Source organism: Apodemus sylvaticus, chromosome 21 (assembly GCF_947179515.1).
Source record: "Apodemus sylvaticus chromosome 21, mApoSyl1.1, whole genome shotgun sequence".
In the NCBI taxonomy this organism is placed as follows: domain Eukaryota; kingdom Metazoa; phylum Chordata; class Mammalia; order Rodentia; family Muridae; genus Apodemus; species Apodemus sylvaticus.
In genome coordinates, this window is record NC_067492.1 from 48064416 (window position 1) to 48083011 (window position 18596).

Genomic DNA, 18596 nt, shown 5'->3' on the forward strand with positions numbered 1-18596 from the left:
AACAGAAACCAAGGTTACTTGGCATCATCAGAACCCAATTCTTCCATGATAGCAAATCTTGGATACACCATCACATTGGAAAAACAAGATTCAGATCTAAAATCATTTCTCATGACAATGATAGAAGATTTTAAGAAGGACATCAATAATTCCCTTAAAGAAATACAGGAGAACACAGGTAAACAGCTAGAATCCCTTAAAGAGGAAACACAAAAATCCCTTAAAGAATTACAGGAAAACACAATTAAACAGGTGAAGGAAATAAACAAAACCATTCAGGATTTTAAAATGGAACTAGAAACAATAAAGAAATCACAAAGTGAGACAAACCTGGAGCTAGAAAACCTAGGAAAGAGATCAGGAGTCATAGATGAAAGCATCACCAACAGAATACAAGAGATAGAAGAGAGAATCTCAGGTGCAGAAGATATCATAGAAAACATGGACACAACAGTCAAAGAAAACACAAAAAGCAAAAAGCTCCTAACCCAAAACATCCAAGACATCCAGGACACAATGAGAAGACCAAACCTAAGGATAATAGGCATAGAAAAGAGTGAAGATTCCCAACTTAAAGGGCCAGTAAATATCAACAAAATTATAGAATAAAACTTCCCTAACCTAAAGAAAGAGATGCCCATGAACATACAATAAACCTACAGAATTCCTAATAGACAGGACCACAAAAGAAATTCCTTCCATCACATAATAATCAAAACACCAAATGCACTAAACAAAGAAAGAATATTAAAAGCAGTAAGGGAAAAGTTCAAGTAACATATAAAGGCAGACCTATCAAAATTACACCAGACTTCTCACCAGAGACTATGGAAGCTAGAAGATCCTGGGTAGATGTCATACAGACCCTAAGAGAACACAGATGCCAGCCCAGGCTACTATACCCAGCAAAACTCTCAATCACCATAGATGAGAAAACAAGATAGTCCAAGAAAAAACCAAGTTTACGCAATATCTTTCTACAAATCCAGCCCTACAAAGGATAGTAGATGGAAAACACCAGCACAAGAAGGGAAACTACACCCTAGAAAAAGCAAGAAAGTAATCTTTCAACAAACTCACACAAACATAATTCCACCTCTAACAACAAAAGTAACAGGAAGTAACAATCACTTTTCCTTAATATTTCTTTTTTCTTTTTCTTTTTCTTCTTTTTTCTTTTTCTTTTTCTTCTCTTTTTCTTTTCTTTCTTTTCTTTTCTTTTCTTTCTTTCTTTCTTTCTTTCTTTCTTTCTTTCTTTCTTTCTTTCTTTCTTTCTTTCTTTCTTTCTTTCTTTCTTTCTTTCTTTCTTTCTTTCTTTCTTTCTTTGAGACAGGGTTTCTCTGTGTAGCCCTGGCTGTCCTGGAACTCACAGGCTGGCCTCAAACTCAGAAATCCGCCTGCCTCTGCCACCCAAGTGCTGGGATTAAAGGCGTGCACCACCACTGCCCAGCTTCCTTAATATTTCTTAATATTAATTTTAGAAATTAATATTATGAACATATCCTAATTGATTGAAATTCAAAAATATGAAGAATTAGAAATTTGTTGGTTGTCACCCAGTGGTCTCTCTAATTTGGTAATTGGAGAAATATGTCCAATATTGTACAATCCAAATACACTTTCTGCTTGTTTGTGTGTGACAATGTCTTGCTGTGCACCACATGATGGTCTTGAAATCATGCTTCTCCTATCTCAGCCTCTCCATTAGTAGGATTGTTTGTTTGATGTTTTACACTATACTATGGTTTTCAGAACAGCTTACATATTTCAAAATTATTTGTATAGTCTAAAGAAATGTAGACAATTAATTTGGGAGGTGGCTTGTAAGAGAAAAAAAGAGTGAGACTGAATGTTCTGCTGATATTTATAATTATTGTATCCATTTTGACGATGACCTTATTAGTTACTTTTTTCTGAGATGAATGCTTTTCAAAATCATCACAGACAATGAACCAGAATCTTACCCTCACCTAATGTCTGTGCCACCCTCCAAGCAGAACAATTGTTCATTGAAACAGTTGGTGAATGACCTCATGGATAGACCATCTTAATACGCATGCCATTTCTTAAATGATGTAACCTGTTCCCTGTGGGCTGAGAATGATGACAATCACTCAAGTCAAATAGCCTTGATCATAGCAGAAAATCTGTATCCAAATAATTGTGCATATGATTCATTCCTTGGTATAGCAGAATTGTCAACTCTTAGCTTAGCTACTATGGAGGTAAAATCCTTTAGTGATGTGAGGGACATTGAAGTGCAGCCTTATTACAATGAACTCCAGTGTCTAAAAATTGTTCTTATTTTGGTTTGTACCATAGTAAGAGTCCAGATTTTAAGCTCTACTAAAAACAAACGAAACAAAAAAATCAAAAGACTTTATCTTTTTATATTCAGTTAATAACATATCCATAATTTTACAATTGGTATAAAATATATATTGTGTTGAATATAATAAAAAATAAAAATAAATATTGAATAAAGGACCAAGAATATAGACATCCTTGACCTACGATGCAGCCACCAAATTTGGAATTCTAAGTTCTTGACAGTCTTGTCAGAAAGCCTGCACAGTAGCTATGTTAAAAGGGACAGTACAGTATTTTTATAACCCATGCACAGCTAGAACTGTGTCTGTGTTGGAGGAATAATAACCAGCCAGCGTGGGGGTGCGTGAAAAATTAAAACCTGTTTGACAAATAACTGCTGTTGAGTATGTAGATGACAGAGTCTGCATACACCACTGTCTCAGGTGTGAACTAGTCTGGACACCAGGGAAATCAGTACAGAGTTTCCTAAAAATCTTAAAATACACTTTCCCTTTGGTCCAAGTCACCCTGCTACAGACACTGAACAGCTATGTTTTATGCAGCTATTCATAATAGTTAAGTTATGAAACTAACTGAAGTATATAAGACCAGAGAGATGAGTAAGGAACACACACACACACATACACACACACACACACACACACACACACACACACACACACACACTGGAATTGTTTGCAGGAAAATGAATGCTGCTAGAGACAATACAATTAAGCTAGTTTCAGAAGGCAAATATATATAAAAAAAATCTGTTGTCATTTGGCTTGAATCATATCTTGGTGATAATTTATTTCTGTATAATTTCTATACTTGAATTTTAATTTTATAGTTTCATACTTATGTTTTAGAATTATTCTATACATTAAATGAACTAATTATATATTTGGCACATAGCTCCCTCCTCTCTTTCAGATTCCGTTTTCTTGTTTCTAAAGCACACTATTTGGAGTTCTTTCATTGAAGGTCTGAGCTGTAGAATTCTTTGAATATTTATTTTGTAATTAATAAATGTCCTTCTCCAGAGGTGACAGTCTGCAGCTGAGCTGGCTGGAGTATAGCAGGCTGACCCTAGTCAGCTGTCTAATCTCTTCATTAGTGCTGTACCTCAGGACACACTCTTTCCTTTGGTTGTCCTTATGCAAAACCGAATGTCAGAGGCTTACAATTTTCCAGTTCATCTACCCTAAGTCAGCATAACACTGAAGAAACATCTCAGATTCAGAGCCAAGACCTTCATTGATGGTATAATTTAGGTCATTCCTTCCCTCTGTCCGATCCATTACCGCAGGTTCCACACCTGTTGTTCCCAAATGCTTTCCCAAGAAGACTGCCTCTACTTAATGCTGACTTGAGTGTCTTTCCAAGGCAGTTAGTGCCAGAGCTGATCCATAAAAGATAGGATTTATGACTTGAGTCATGGCAACTTTACTGCTCTGAGGACCTCTTACTGGTGACAGGTATAAGACTGATAGTCCTTGGCACAAGGTAACAGTATAGTGGTTAAAATCTTCATCAGTAGTGAACTGGGATGGCATTCTAATAGAATGTAATATTCTAATGGGTACAATGTATCAAACACTTAGAAAATATGAGAAACAATCTTAAGGACAATGGCAATATCTGATGCTAAGTAAAATTATTTAAGAACAGAAAAAAAAAAAAAAAGCCAAAAGTGCTTAATTGGATTTGGAAATCTAACAGTAAAATGGAGTGTGTTTCTGCTAGGAAATAAAAAGGCTTTTCTTCTGCAGTAGGAAGACAGAAAAAACTGAGGAACCATCCCAATTCTTAATCATAAATGTAGCTGAACTCCAAAGGAGATTAGTCACAAAACTCAAGGAGCATATATGTTCCAGGGTCAGGATGTTCGCAGACAGGGACTCGGAGGCAGTGGGCTGGGCTGTGACATTGAGAGTCTTACATTTCCGGTTCTCCTGAATCCCCTGAGCTTAAGTGTGGCCCGGTTTTCCAGTTAATGGTGGGTGTATCTGCGACCTTGACAGCCAGCAGAGTGATGCTTGCAAGCCCTCAGCATGACTCGGCAGCAGTGTAGGTTCAAGCTTGGGGAGTCTGACCACTAACTTTTCATTTTAGGCAAACTTAAAGCACTGAACAATTTGGTGATTATCTGATGGCAATTAACTTAATCCCTTATTCACAACAAAACATCATACATCTTCTTGAGGAACAAAGTAAGTTAAATACAGAACAGACATGACAACGTGGAAGTTCTTGGTAAAGTTAAAAAAGATGGGGTCTATAGATTGACTGGCAAAAACAGGTTTTTGATTGGTGGAGAAAAACATATGTATGATAAGGGTCGGAAGAGAATCCAGTGCCTGGCCACACGGGTAGCACGAAGGTCACTAAACTAGAAAGCAGTCCACTACAGCCTTGCGGTAGATAACAGGTATTGTATTCCTTCCCTTGAAGGAACAACCCTGTGAGTTTAGCCTTCCAGGTTCCTCCAGTGCCTATCCCTGAGCACAAAGACCTTTGTGTCTTCCATAGTTAATACCTAATCTCTTTTTTTTTGGAACCTACATAGATGCCTCCTTAGTCTGTCCCCAGCTCCATCTAAACACTTGGTTAAGTTAGAACAAAGCTTGGCACAAATATTGTAATGAATGGCAAGGACTATGTGGGCAGTGGTGAGGGTGATGATTTGCAGAAGACTTAGGAGGCAGGCAGTTGCTAGAGTATGCTGTTCCTATGACAGAGTGGGTGTGCAATAAGTAAGGATACCACTCAGTTTGTACAAGTAAAAAAAAAAAAATGAAGAAGCCTAATGTGCCGGTCAGTATTTGTAATCCCAGCCCTTGGGAAGCTGAGGCGGGGGTGTGGGTCACACAGTAAGACTATAGTGAAGGAGGAGGAGTCATCGTGGTCGTGAAGGGTGGAAGGGAGCACAGGGAACTTGAGAGCATGTGATCAGGGAGATGCTAACACTCCACTGCTGAGCCAGGGTTCCTTCACTTAGCTATGTGTTCCATATAGGAAAGTCCTATCAGTTTTTCTTGTGAATATTATTTAAATTGATATGGAATAGGTTTACTAGTATTATTTTTTAATGAAGTATCTAAAATTTTGATCAATATTAAGGTATCCATAGTCCTTCTGATGCCAGGCAAACATTCAACCACTGAACTTTGTTACAAGCCCAAGAGAATTCAAACATTCAAGTCCAAATAGCTGAAGAATTGTGGATCAAGCTGCTTATTGTCTCTGTGTTTCCTCAAGAGTTAAATTACAGTTAAGGACACTCAGGCAAAGGGCCTTTGACATTTTGTGTTTGTGAAAGAGTATCAGGTCTCAAAGAAACTCTGGATGAATCGAGGCTCTATTAGCATATCAAAACACAGCTGGGTAGACAGCTCAGAACTTGGGGCTCTGATCAGCTCCCCTCCCCTTCCCCCCTAAACATTCTGCTAGAATGCTGCCATTTCATCTGTGAGCCTTCATGGCTCCCTTGTCGTCCTGGTCCCCTCTCTTGGCTCTCTCTCTTCTTTTTTATTTTCCTTTCTCACCCCCCTCTCTCCCTCTTTCCTTTCATGGCTGGTTGAGTCTATTGAGCATGCTCAGTTTACAAGTTTCTCTCCTTAGGATGCCTCCAGCTCTGCTTCCCTTCATGTCTACAATGAAATCCTCTCCTTACTCATCCCTTGGAGCACTCGTGCTCTCATTTTATACAAAGAGGAGACGGTGTTGTCCATGGTGAAAGCTGAAAGAAAGCATGGGTGCTTTGATTAGATATTGTGGTAAATGGGGATGAGAGATTAGGGAAATACAGAAGAGGAATCCTGAGAGGCATGAGTTTAGTGACAGAGACTCCTGTTTATGTATCAGCACCCCACGCCCCAAAACCCCACCCAGAAAATCAATAGGAAGGAAAAGGTGCATCACTGAATTATCGGGAGTAGAAAAGCTATGATAAAAACTGTGATTGATGAGATGGGGCTGTGTTTTATTAAAGTGGAACTTGGGAAAAAAATAACTGAAAAGGATGACTAACCAAGAGAATACAGAACAGAGAGGGCAGGCTAGGAGCCTAGTAAGCCAAGACATTAGAGTTCGGATTTCATTGACTGAACAGGGCTCTCTTTGGAGATAAGGCTCGAGGTGTGGCATTGAAAGCGGATTCCTGGAGTGTAGCAAAGGTGGTAGTAGATGGACTGAAAAACATCAAGAGACCAAAATGAGTTGTCTTCTATTGGGATGTGAAAGTGATAAAAGGTAAGGGTAAAAATACGGGTAGATCAAGTATAGAAGGTGACAGGCAGTTAAGTGATTATCGCGTGTAGTACTGGGCGAAATGTCAAGGACTTCCTCCCCAAAGTTAAGTGGGGAGTGAGAGTGGAATATTTACCTTCAGTGTTATTTAAAGCAGTCTTGTGGGTAAGCGTGATCAGATCTCAGCCTCAGAGCAGAAGCAGAGAACGCGGGAGGATTTGCTCACAAAGGAACAGAATGCACACAGCGGAGCCCAAGCAAGACACCTCTGAAATCAGTGTTGTGAGATTAAAAATGGGCATGGGGTGAGTGGGGTACCTGTGGTCTCTCGTGGGCATGCCTATAATCCTAGCGCTGAGAGACAGAGGGAGTGGAGTCAGTGGCTTCAAGGCCAGGCTTCCATTCATTATGTCTCAGAAAACAACAATGAAAGATAAAAATGTGCTATGTGAGCCTTGTCAGGCTCACAGAAAGGAAAAGGGTTTCAGTAGAGTCAGGCAAAACTTGCTAGCAAAGTAATTTTTCCCCTCTCAAAAGTTTTTTGTGGGTTCGTCTTTCTCTTCCTTTTGGACTTTTCAATTCTCTGAGTAAAATAATAAAATCAGAATAACATAGCCATGAGACCCTGCAACTCACTGACCCGATTTCCTACAAAACGCCTGAGCCTCTTTCCTCCCTAGCAAGTCCACTTCCGGGAAGGCGAGTCCTCCCCCTCCCGCAGGAGGGGCGAGGCCCGGGCGGGGCAGGCAGAACCGGGCGGGGCATGCGGGGCTCTTCCGGTGGACGTGTACAGCCTGGGCGCGCTGACGTAACCGGATTTCCGGTCTCGCTCCCACTGTTGGGAACGGGTTGTGTCTGGCGTTCTAGCCCGCGTCTCGGCCTCGCCTCTGCTCTGCGTCCTCCGCCGCTGCGGTGAGCGGCGCGTCCTCGCGGGGCCGCGCGACGTGGGTGGGTCGGGAGAACGTGAGGGGCCCTCGGGCTGCTGGCGGGTCGCGAGCCGCGTGGGGCTCCCCGCCTCCAGGCCTCCCAGAGCCTGGAACCCAGTGTCGCCCCGCGGTCACTGAGTCCAAGCTTGAGCTTGGCACAAACAGATTCGAGGAAAAAAAAATATAGGTCTGAGATGTCTTAGTGGGTACAGAATGCACCCGGGGTCACCCGTGGCCACTCAGCCACACGCTCCAGACTTCAATTTTAAATACTGACGGAAGGCCCTGAGGCTTGGCCAGGATGATTAACCGCCAATTAGCTGTGAAGACTGTTCTGCCCGATAGGATTGGGAATTAGAGTGAGAAAACAGAAGCCTGGTGTCTATATCGTAGTTTTTCTGAGTGCTGGAAGCCAGTTTTGTAAGGTTTGATGTCTGTATGGGAAACAAAATGTGCGATGTGACTCCAAAGCATCTGGCTTGTTAAAACTGCTGCTTCTAGGTACTAGGATCCGGCAGGGAAAGTGACCATAGTTCCTTAGTCTCCTCAGAGAAAATGGGTTTGTTTGCAGACAGGCCTTGGCTTGCTGGATATTGTTTAGATACCCTGTAGGTGAGAGTGTATTATACTGTATGTTGACGGCACTAGGGCTAAGGCTGTGTTCTCAAAATGGTTATTTCAACTTGGCACAAAAATATTTTTAGTCATTTATTACTAATGGTGCATACATAATTTTTTTTTTTGAATGAAGAGAATAGTTAGGGTAAAAAGACACTCTAGCTGTTAGGGTGTGGTCCTTGATGTGTCTGAGAGTTGTTTGGAGGCACAGGGGAGGGCGTTAGCTTTGGAGCCTGCCGCTGGAACGTGTGTGTAATGTTGCTAAAGGCTTCAGATGTGATGAGGTGTGTTTAAAATTGGAAGATTGATTTAATATTTAAGGAGAGTATAAACGCTGTGTAACTGAACGTAGTAATTATAGCTTTTCTGTTTTCTTGTTTAGAAAGAAGGGAACATGCCGAAAAAAAAGACTGGTGCGAGGAAGAAGGCAGAGAACCGCCGAGAACGCGAGAAACAGCTCCGGGCATCAAGAAGTACTGTCGACCTAGCCAAGCACCCGTGCAATGCTTCCATGGTGAGAGCTTTATAAAGCATGGTGGCTGAGGAGAGAACTGTATAGTACCATATATAAGATTTACCTGAAAAAAATAATCAGCCACGGTGTGCCAATATGCTCACTATAGGAAAATCCTCCTAGAGTCCTGGTCAGTATTTTACTGCGAAACAATGTTTTTGTTGTAGTTGTTAGAGTATGTATTGCTTATCAAGCCTGGGGTATTCCCTCTTGCATTACTTGTGACAATAGATGTTGAAGGCGAATGGGTGACAGGCACTGAGTGAGAGGCTCCAGCTTTTTTATGTATTCTTCAGCTCAGTGTTCATCGTTTTCTCTTAGCCAGTCTCCATTCACCGATTTGTCTAGCCGAGCACCCTGTCTTCTAGATGTGTCCCCCGTTCTTAAGCAGGCTGATGTGGAGAAAGTCAGATTGTTCTTAAATATTTCATCTACGGGACTTAATTTAGCAAATGTTTATCGTCAGGGGAATGTGCATTCTGCATTGACTCTGGGCACAATAATGATGGCAGATGATGTGGCTCCCTCTTTTATGTGTTTATAGGATTTCCTAGTGTGTACTATGTAGGACTCATTTGTTTATGAGTGACAGAACCACAGTTTGACTTAGGGAAAGTACCTCACCACAGCGACCTCCAAGTGGGAAGAAGAGAGGATATAAGACTTGGGTACAGCTGGACTTCGGGACAGTCTTGGCTCTTGTTTCTTTTGCTCCCTCTGCCTCTGAGGAGTGCCATGATTTAGCTTCCTGGTTTCTGGTAGCGTGCTTACATCCTATCTCATACTGTGGAGGTCACAGAGAAAGACTTCCCATAGGTTGGACTTGTGACCTTTTTTGCCCCAGGACTGATTTATGGTGTACTCGGTCAGATTTCATGGTACAGATGTGATGGGGGAAGTGTGTTGTGATTGTCAGGTTCTTCTGAGGGAAGAGGAATGCTAACAGATGAGACAGTGATTTGGCGTGTGTAAGTGCTTGTCATGGGATAGATCTTGGTGTTTCAGTAAAGGGAGAGGAACAGAGTAAATGAGGCATGGGGGAGGGACAGGGACATGTTGGTGAAAGACTGACCAGTGGTGCCTTGGCTCTGGAGTAGATGGACAGAACTTTGAAAGCCCCTCCTAAATGGAGATAGTTTCGATATTTATTTCCTGCCCTTTATTTTTAAACACCCACTCAATATTGGCAAATAGGATGTTTTTTAATTGAAATAGAAAATTGAGCAGGAACTTGTCTGTTTTCTGTAGTATTTGGTTTCTTTAAAACAACCAAAAGGGAATCTAGTATTTAAATTTTTTTGTAATATGGCTTTTTTTTCCATCATTGATCACAGAGTATAGCTTTTTTGTTTACTTTTGCTAGGGGAGTATGTACAAGAGCTTATACACATAGGTTGATATAGAACCAGTTATATTTTAATTTGGGAAAGAAAATAGTCTTCATGATATAAGTAAATGTTCCATTTTCAGCCAGCAGAAAATTAATGTTATGCTTTAAATTTTACAGGAATGCGACAAATGTCAGAGGTAAATTTTCTTTTTCTTTCTGTATGAAATTGTCCTTGTGTGCGTTTTGTTGCCGTGATATGACACTTGGGGAGGAAAGGGTTCATTTTGTCCTTCATCGATGAGGGAAGCCACGGCAGGAGCTCAAGGCAAGAACCTTGGGGCAGGAACTGATACAAAGAGCAGAGACGGTGGAGGACAGGACGCTGCTTCCTGGCTTGCTCCAGACTCAGGTTTACTATGCTTCTTATACAACCCAGGTCCACCTGCCAGGGTGGCACTGCCCACTGTACAGTGGTGCAGTAGGTCCTCCTCCATCAGGTAGCTGTTGAGAAAATGCTCTGCAGACTTGGCCACAGCCCAGCCTGATGGAGGCAGTTCCTCAGTTGAGGCTCTCTCTTCTCGGATACTCTAGTTTATGTCAAGTTGATTAAAAACTAATTAGCACAGGGATAAATTAGTCTCATCCTTTATCTGAAATTGACCCTATTTAAAATTTTTGTTTTACATGACAAGGCGGCAGAAGAATAGAGCCTTTTGCTATTTTTGTAATTCTGTTCAGAAGTTACCAATTTGTGCACAGTGTGGTAAGTATACAACCATGAAGGCATGTGTAATCAAATGTTTGTGTGGCAGTTACCAAGTATAGGTGGAGCTATTTCCCTAAATTCAAAACAGACTAAATGGTATTTCCTAGAAAAGAAGAAAATGATGTTTCCTAAGTAGTCTCCCAGGCTCCTAGTGTGCTGACACATCTGATCAGAAAGCATGCTTACACCAAGACTGGCAGTTTTTGCCATGTCTCTCATCTCCTGATTTCTGCTGTGACTTCATGGAGAGTTGGCTTAGGGAACCTAATCAACTTTACTCCAGATTTACTGCAAGCTTTTCTGCTGGAACAAATCATATTCTTTGTTCTTAGGAGGGGATGGTTTCACCCCATTTGGGGTGCCATTGATATATGCTTGTACAGAGCTGCAGGTTAGTGGTTAGGGCTACACGTGGAATATTTCTAGTGTAGTTCTAGTCTTCCAAGAGTTCATGTATTCTGTGCTACAGCCAGTGGAGAAGAGAGACTCAGCTGCCTTGGCTGTTTTTAAATGCAAGTGGATGCAGGCCGAGAGAACAAGCCTTGGGCAGGTAGAAGGCAGCCCCGCGTGCTCAGTGTCCAGGGAGCTGTGTACAGACACATTTCCCTTTGCCGCCTTGCACTTGTGTCAGACGTGCAACAGCTGGGTGGCTATGCCCTGTGTCCACTGTTCTTCCTTCCCTGTTGTCTAACTCTGCTTCTAAGGAAACAAGGTGCTGACAAGCTGAGCATCTTCTGTTTGTCTTGTGTTCCACTCTGTCGTCTGATGGGCAGTTAATCTGTCATCACTGATCTTGACATACTGTCTGATAAGCAGATTCCTGGCCAGATGGGGCTTGGTAATTTGTAGATGAGGACATTTCAGGCCCCGTGGTGATTTTTATATATGAATAAATGTAAGTGGAACAGTTAGCCTCTGTAACCATTCACTGTGCCTTTTGATAGTTTGTGGCAAGAAATAACTGGTATGTCCCAGCCAGGCAATTTGTATGTGATTTATGAATATAAAATTCATTTAAAGTGTGCTTTTACAATGTTTTAATTTATTCAAATTTCATAAGATATGAAACTGCCAAAACGATCATTGAATTACAGTGTGTAACCTGGGACTTCTGCTTTATTACAAGCATGAATTAGCATGTGCTGTATAAATTATTATATAACAACTGTTATGGATTAATACAGTTCTAATCTTTCAAGATCTGACTAAGGTAATGAGATATATATTTATGTACTTTTTCTGTTTATTTAAGTAGGAAAATAGCTGCTTTCATTTTAAAATTTTTGAAAACATTACTTCCGTAGGCACTTTAGTTAGATCAAATCGGAACTAGTGAACACTTTCTGTATGTGCTTGTCTGTATGTACTGATTAGTAGGGCTAATAGTGTATGTGTACATTCTTTTTAACCAGGAAAAACAAAGTGCATGATGAAGTCTTCCGACTGTGTCATCAAGCATGCTGGTGTGTACAGCACTGGCCTTGCTATGGTGGTAAGTGCTTGTCATTCCTTAGTGCGGTAGGCTCCCAAGGATAAGATTAAGTCGTTTTAACCCATAGTTTAATCTTTTAAAATAAGTTTTATTAACTGTTAGAGAGTTTCATGCACTATATTTCCACCATATTGACTTCTACCCCTCCCCAGATCTAGCCCCATCTCTAGCCACCCAACTTTGTTTTTTTTTTTTTTTAATTTTATTTTATAGTATTTTAACCTATTGAGTCCAATTTATTTTGCCCAAATACTATTAGATATAATGCCTACCTTAGAGCATGGTCAGCCAACCAGGGATCACACCGTCAAAGAAAACCGAGCCTGTCCCAGCAGCCTGTCAAATACCAAAGGGGAGGGACTTTTTCCCTCACATCTCATTTCTGTGCTGGGATAATGCTGGATTTGAGCTGCTTGCTCAGGTTTTCTGTGCATTCTGTCAGAGTTGCTATGATGTTTATGTGCAACTGCCCCATTGTGTCTGGGCACACTCCTGTTTGCTCACAGTCCTCTCCCATCTCTGACTCTCACACCCTGGCTGTGTTAGAGATCCCTGATCCTTGGAGAGAGGGCTGTGTTGTAGACATCATTCTGCTCTCTGCAGTCTCTTACCTCTACACATTGATCAGTTGTTAGTCTTTGTATTAATTGCCATGTATTGAAAGAAAAGTTCCTCTGATGAGGTTGGAGAGATGTGCTGATCTATGTATACAGCAGTAAGTCGTTAAGAGTCCTTTTAATTCTGTGTTGAATTAGCAGAATAATAGTAATGTGACCTATGCCCAGTGGAGCCACAGGTTCTTGGTCTTGATAATAGTGCCAGGCATGAGTTCCATCTTCTGGAGTAGACCTTAAATCAGTCAGGAGTAGTTGGTTGTATCCAAGCATCCATGCCACTGTTGTATCAGCGGCATAGCTTTCCAAGACAGTCTGGTCGTAGCTTACAGGATCTGCATTTGGGTAAGACTGAGGTCTCTTTCTCCTCTGGCAGAGTGCATAGTACTGTCTAGCACTAATAAAGCTAGCCAGGAGGAACGAAGGTGTATATCTCCCCAGCCAAATGGCCATGCTTTCTGTGTGATTTTAGTTGATCATCCAAGTAAAGGAACCATATAACTTTCTAAAATGTTAAATAGACTTCACAAAATAAATTTCCTGAATTTGTAAGACTGTCATTAACATTTCACGCTTTTTGGTTAAATAAGGTTCAAAAGAACTTAAGGTTTAAATATTAAATCTGACAAAAAGTATATATTAGTTATATATTGCCTTTACTTGATAGGATTTTATAAGAAATTTTAGTGTCATAAATAAAAATAGGTGGATTATTTGATATATTTTGTTCTTATTCACTAGAAGATAGTATTTTAAGTATGAGCTATGGTTTTGTTATATTCTGCAGTGTTATTTATTATATTTCATGCCCAAATTACATTCTTTAAGGAAAATAATATTGTTTTATCTTATGTTTATGAGCACTCTATCTGCATTTATACCGGAATGCCAGAAGAGGGCATCAGACTCCATTATAGATGGTTGTGAGCTAACATGTGGTTGCTAGGATTTCAACTCAGGACCTCTGGAAGAGTAGACAGTGCTCTTACCTCTCAACCATCTCTCCAGCCCCAGTAATAGTAATTTTATATATATTGTTTGTGGTAATTTCCCTAACCTGGATTTTCCCTGGTATAGAACTTTGTTCCCAGGCATGAGTCCTTTGCCTGCTCTTACTTTCTGTGTTGATAACCACTTGCTACCCTTCCATGTCCTTGTGTGGGTGAGCAGGAAGGCAACTGAACCATCCTTCGGGGTTTTCCCCAAGCCCTTTGCTATGTACTGTGAATTCTGTGCCTTAATGTCTTCTGGGTTGCATAGTTGAGAGGCCCTCTTTTTATTGCTAGATTCCTAGCTGATGAAGAACAGATAAATGGAAGGGCTCTTACACTTGATCTCACAAGTTAGAATGAGTCCCCCTATTGCTGTCTGTTGGTCCTTTGTTTTGTAACAGCCTTAGTGGTTGCAGTGGTCCTGTGGTAGCTGAGCTGGAGCTCTTGTTTCTTTGTTGCAGGGTGCAATATGTGACTTCTGCGAAGCTTGGGTTTGCCACGGGAGGAAGTGTCTGAGCACCCATGCCTGTGCCTGCCCACTCACGGATGCAGAGTGTGTGGAGTGTGAGCGAGGGGTATGGGACCATGGTGAGTGATTAGGTGCAAACATGTCTTAGCTATGAGTAATGCTTGCTTGCTCCACACGGATACTTTCAGATCTTTAGCTTGGTACAATTTCAGCCATCAGTTTGGTTGGAAGGGGATTGTCCCAGCAATATTAGTACCTGCTGGTGCTATTCGCCCTAGCAGGTAGAGGAGGCAGTTTAGGGGAGGACAGGCACCTCTCTCAAGCCTGTTCCTGTTCTGTAAGTGGGCAGGAGAGAGTGGAGACCCACAGTTTAATGGTTCAATTTGAAATATGTCAGTGGTTCTCTTTTAGCTGCTGCTACACAGTTTTGATGTGCTTCTGAATTTAGTTGCTGTCTTTGACAAGTTATATGGATAAGGATTTGAAAGTTACTATATTTGCCATATTATGCATATTATACTTGTGAATTTTATTTTAATCTCACAGGAGGCAGAATATTCAGCTGCTCGTTTTGCCATAATTTTCTCTGTGAAGATGACCAGTTTGAGCATCAAGCCAGCTGCCAAGTTTTAGAAGCAGAAACATTTAAATGTAAGTCCCTTTGTTGGCTGTGCTTGTATCTAGGATTCTGAATAGTGGAAATATGAAAATTAAAAGGAATATAATTTTTTAATGCTACCTCTTAGTGTGTTGTATGTGTATATTTTATTTGTGGGAACAAACCTCCAAACATAGCCCTGAATTTTCCTGTGGGCATAATAGTGGTATACCAGATGAGCCCGTCTTCATTTTGTGGCCTTGACCAGACATTGCCGTTCCTGTAACATTCCTGTCCTGTGGACCAGCGGCCATTTCACCTTCAGGTTTCCTATACCATCCAAGCTCAGCCTCTCCCTCCTTTCTCAATGTCTTTAAGTAAGTGATCCCACTCCTGGATCATCTCTAGCCGGGCAGGGACGCGGACTCTTCCTTGGAGAGCTCATCTTACCTTTTGGGTTGGGTATCTGAGCTCAGGATTTAACCTCCACTCATAGTCCTTTATTTTCTAGTTGAGAACCAATGTTACTCATTAGGTTAATAGTAACAGTACTAGAATTATCCATAGATATTTCAAAAGGCTATTAAAATGAGACTATGCATAAGTATTTATGCTGTGATGCCTGATATTGACCTTCATTAGATAGTAGTAACCATCCTAGAGGAAAGACTGATGTTCTTAGTTACTCAGTTCCATTATATGGTTCTTATTCTGGGATGCTTGCTAATCCGATGCTCATCTACAGACTTTAGTGCTCAGTCACTGATCTGCGATATGTACTGCACACTGTATATTCAATATTTACACAGAAATTCCCGTGAGATTTTAAAGTGCAGTGCATTAAATACTGCCCTATCCCCATTTTAGACTTCGGCAGAATGTATAGGACAAAAATAAAGTTCTCTGTGGAGGAAGCATGGGTGTTTTGTTTGTTTTTATAGTACTTAAACCATGCAGGTCAGCAGCTGACTGATTCAGCTGTAATGCCATGAGCATCTACTGATACAAGAAGGGGCAGAAATAAATATGCAAGGCCGAGCGAGTAACTGACGGGATGCTAAGATGAGTCTTGTCTCCCACAGGTGTATCCTGCAATCGACTTGGCCAGCATTCATGTCTCCGCTGTAAGGTGTGTCTGCTTACTATCTCATTTAGGGTTGGATTTGAGTCTGGACAGCGCTAATATACGTGGAACTTTAACTTATGTGGCTTCTTTTATTTTTCTTATTAATTTAATAATTTAAATTTATTAATTTAATCTAATTAATTTTAATAAGCTAGTTAATTAATTGACACTAGGTCTTGTTCTGAGGTCTGGGCTGGCCTTGAATTCCCAGTAATTCTTCTGCCTCTGCTTCCAGAGTCCTGGGGTTTCTGGCCTGACCTGCCATGTCTGGCTTACTCTTTTAGCTTTAGGATTGTAGTGTGGCAGTTGGTACCCTAGTGGCTTTCCACTTTCCTTGTAGTAGTTCCCTCTGTTACATGTCCTCAAGTCCCAGCTCAGTGTTTTTGTGGCCTCATGTTTGTGGAGAACATTGTGAGCTGAATCCTGGGACTATGAATTCAGTTGTACCTGCTTAAAAGAGTATGCATAGTAAAGATTTCCATCATGTTTCCTTCGGCTGTCATCAGTATTTTTATTCTTCGAAGATCACTAGGTACATAATAACTCATTTATCTCAGAAGTACTTCTCTTCTTTGTCACCTTTCTTGTCCATGTCCTGTCTTACTTCTCTCCCTGTTCTGACTGGGTGCTACAGAGTGCCTTTTAGTTTGCCAGCAGGGCTTCTGCTGGGGAGATTTAAGCATTCATTGTCTGCCCTTTTTGCTGCTTAGAGCATGTCTGTCTTTGTTCACTTCACCCTGGTCACCTTGTGATGTCAGCTAAGACTCAATGTAGTTCAGTGGCCCTCTCCTTTTTTTCTCAATACCTAGGACTTTGAAATTGCCTTTCCTCCCGTTAGTTGGGTGAAGGTGTACTCTGAAGGTGAACTACCCGTTCTGTTATTAAAACCCTCAAATATTAACAAGTTAATAAGCCACTTTCTGTGTCATCCTCTGTGTAAGTGTTGTGTTAGGACCTGTTTCAGAAGTGTCTTGGAAAAATCGATTTCCCTTTAAGACACTGAAATCAAGAGCATGTGACCAGTCCCAGTACAATTCTTAACTCTTCCTTAAGCAAAACTATCTTTAAATTTTCTTGCAATACTGGACAGTATCTTTTTATATCTCAAATATTGCCTTATTTCTGCTTCTGTTGTATAGGCTTGTTTCTGTGATGAACATACAAGGAGCAAAGTGTTTAAGCAAGAAAAAGGGAAACAACCTCCTTGCCCTAAATGTGGGCATGAAACGCAGGAGACCAAGGATCTTAGCATGTCAAGTAAGGCCTCGTAGGACGCCAGTGGAGTGCTTGCCTTTCGTGCTTGGACTGCATTGATCTTTTTCTCTTTTCTCTCTCTCTCTCTCTCTCTCTCTCTCTCTCTCTCTCTCTCTCTCTCTCTCTCTCTGTGTGTGTGTGTGTGTGTGTGTGTGTGTGTACGTGTACATATATTTATGAACTCTGTTTGTTTGAAAAGATAAATGTATTGTCATAAGCAAGTGGGATTTTATAGCCTTGAAAAATGTGTGGTGCAGTTTTTCAATTTGATATAAGAAACATACCGAGGTTTGGTGTTTGCCTTAGTTATTTGTGATCATATTGTATAGATTTCTCTGAGAAAATGAGGCGAATGCTTCCCTTTTCATTTAAGAGTAAGCACCACTGTAACAGTATGTCCCATGGTGGTGGGCTGTGTGAACATTGGCACTGGCTGATGACGTGGATGTGACTGTCTTTTGTAGCACGCTCCTTGAAATTTGGCAGGCAGACTGGAGGAGAAGAAGGAAATGGAGCTTCTGGGTATGATGCTTACTGGAAGAACCTGTCATCGGACAAGTATGGAGATACTGGATACCATGATGAGGAGGAGGATGAAGCAGAGGATGAAGAGGAAGAAGAAGGGAAGGACTCAGATGCTGAGTCATCAGACCTGTTCAACAATTTGAACTTAGGAAGGACCTACGCCAGTGGCTATGCTCACTATGAGGAGCAGGAGAACTAGGAGCCCTGCTGGTCTAACGGCACTTGTGGAAAGAGCAGGCTGAATCATGAGGATGCTCAAACGTACCCTCCCTTGGCCTTGTCCAAAAGGCTAGTCACTAGGCTCAGGGGTAGGTTCTAGCAGTTCTATAGAACTGCTATGTGAGGTTGCAGTGTACGTAAAGTGAGTTAAATGTAAGACAAATGGAGTATCATGGATTGGATTATTACTGAGTTAATAATCTGGTAGGTTTTGCCAGTTGGAAACATAATAAAATACATGATAAAGGAATAGAAAGGAAATATATTTATTTGAAATTAAATTACTGTCTTTACTAAAGGCACTGCATATAAATTCGTGTCCCTGACTTTACAAAGTGTAACGGGTAAAATTACTTCAGTCCATACAATGGTAGTCATGCTCTATTCTGTTTCACTGACTTCGTGCTGTGTAATATTCACGTCTGCATTCGTGGTTGAGATGTTCACCGTTTTCTTACAGTGTATGTCCTCTGCAGTGCTTGTCACTGTCTCAGAAATCTCACTGTTTTCATCCCTGTAATGGCAGGACTAGTGATGCTGATGCTTCACCCAGAGAATCTCATTTTAAAATAAATTTAGTATTATACTTGAA

The 18596-nt window shown here is 41.1% G+C and overlaps 1 protein-coding gene across 2 annotated transcripts; it reads left to right on the forward strand.

The window, feature by feature from the left end:
• The first annotated feature begins 7367 nt into the window (after window positions 1-7367).
• Window positions 7368-18596, forward strand: Znf330 (zinc finger protein 330). Of its 2 annotated transcripts, none has more exons than XM_052166852.1 (10): window positions 7368-7509; window positions 8488-8619; window positions 10127-10146; window positions 10642-10712; window positions 12128-12207; window positions 14275-14401; window positions 14829-14933; window positions 15963-16009; window positions 17146-17263; window positions 17725-18596. In XM_052166852.1, exons 2-10 carry the CDS (start codon window positions 8500-8502, stop codon window positions 17982-17984), a joined length of 948 nt encoding a protein of 315 aa, XP_052022812.1. In that variant the 5' UTR covers window positions 7368-7509; window positions 8488-8499; the 3' UTR covers window positions 17985-18596. The 2 variants fall into 2 exon arrangements, with proteins under 2 accessions (XP_052022812.1, XP_052022811.1); XM_052166851.1 differs by having other exon boundaries at window positions 7368-7473.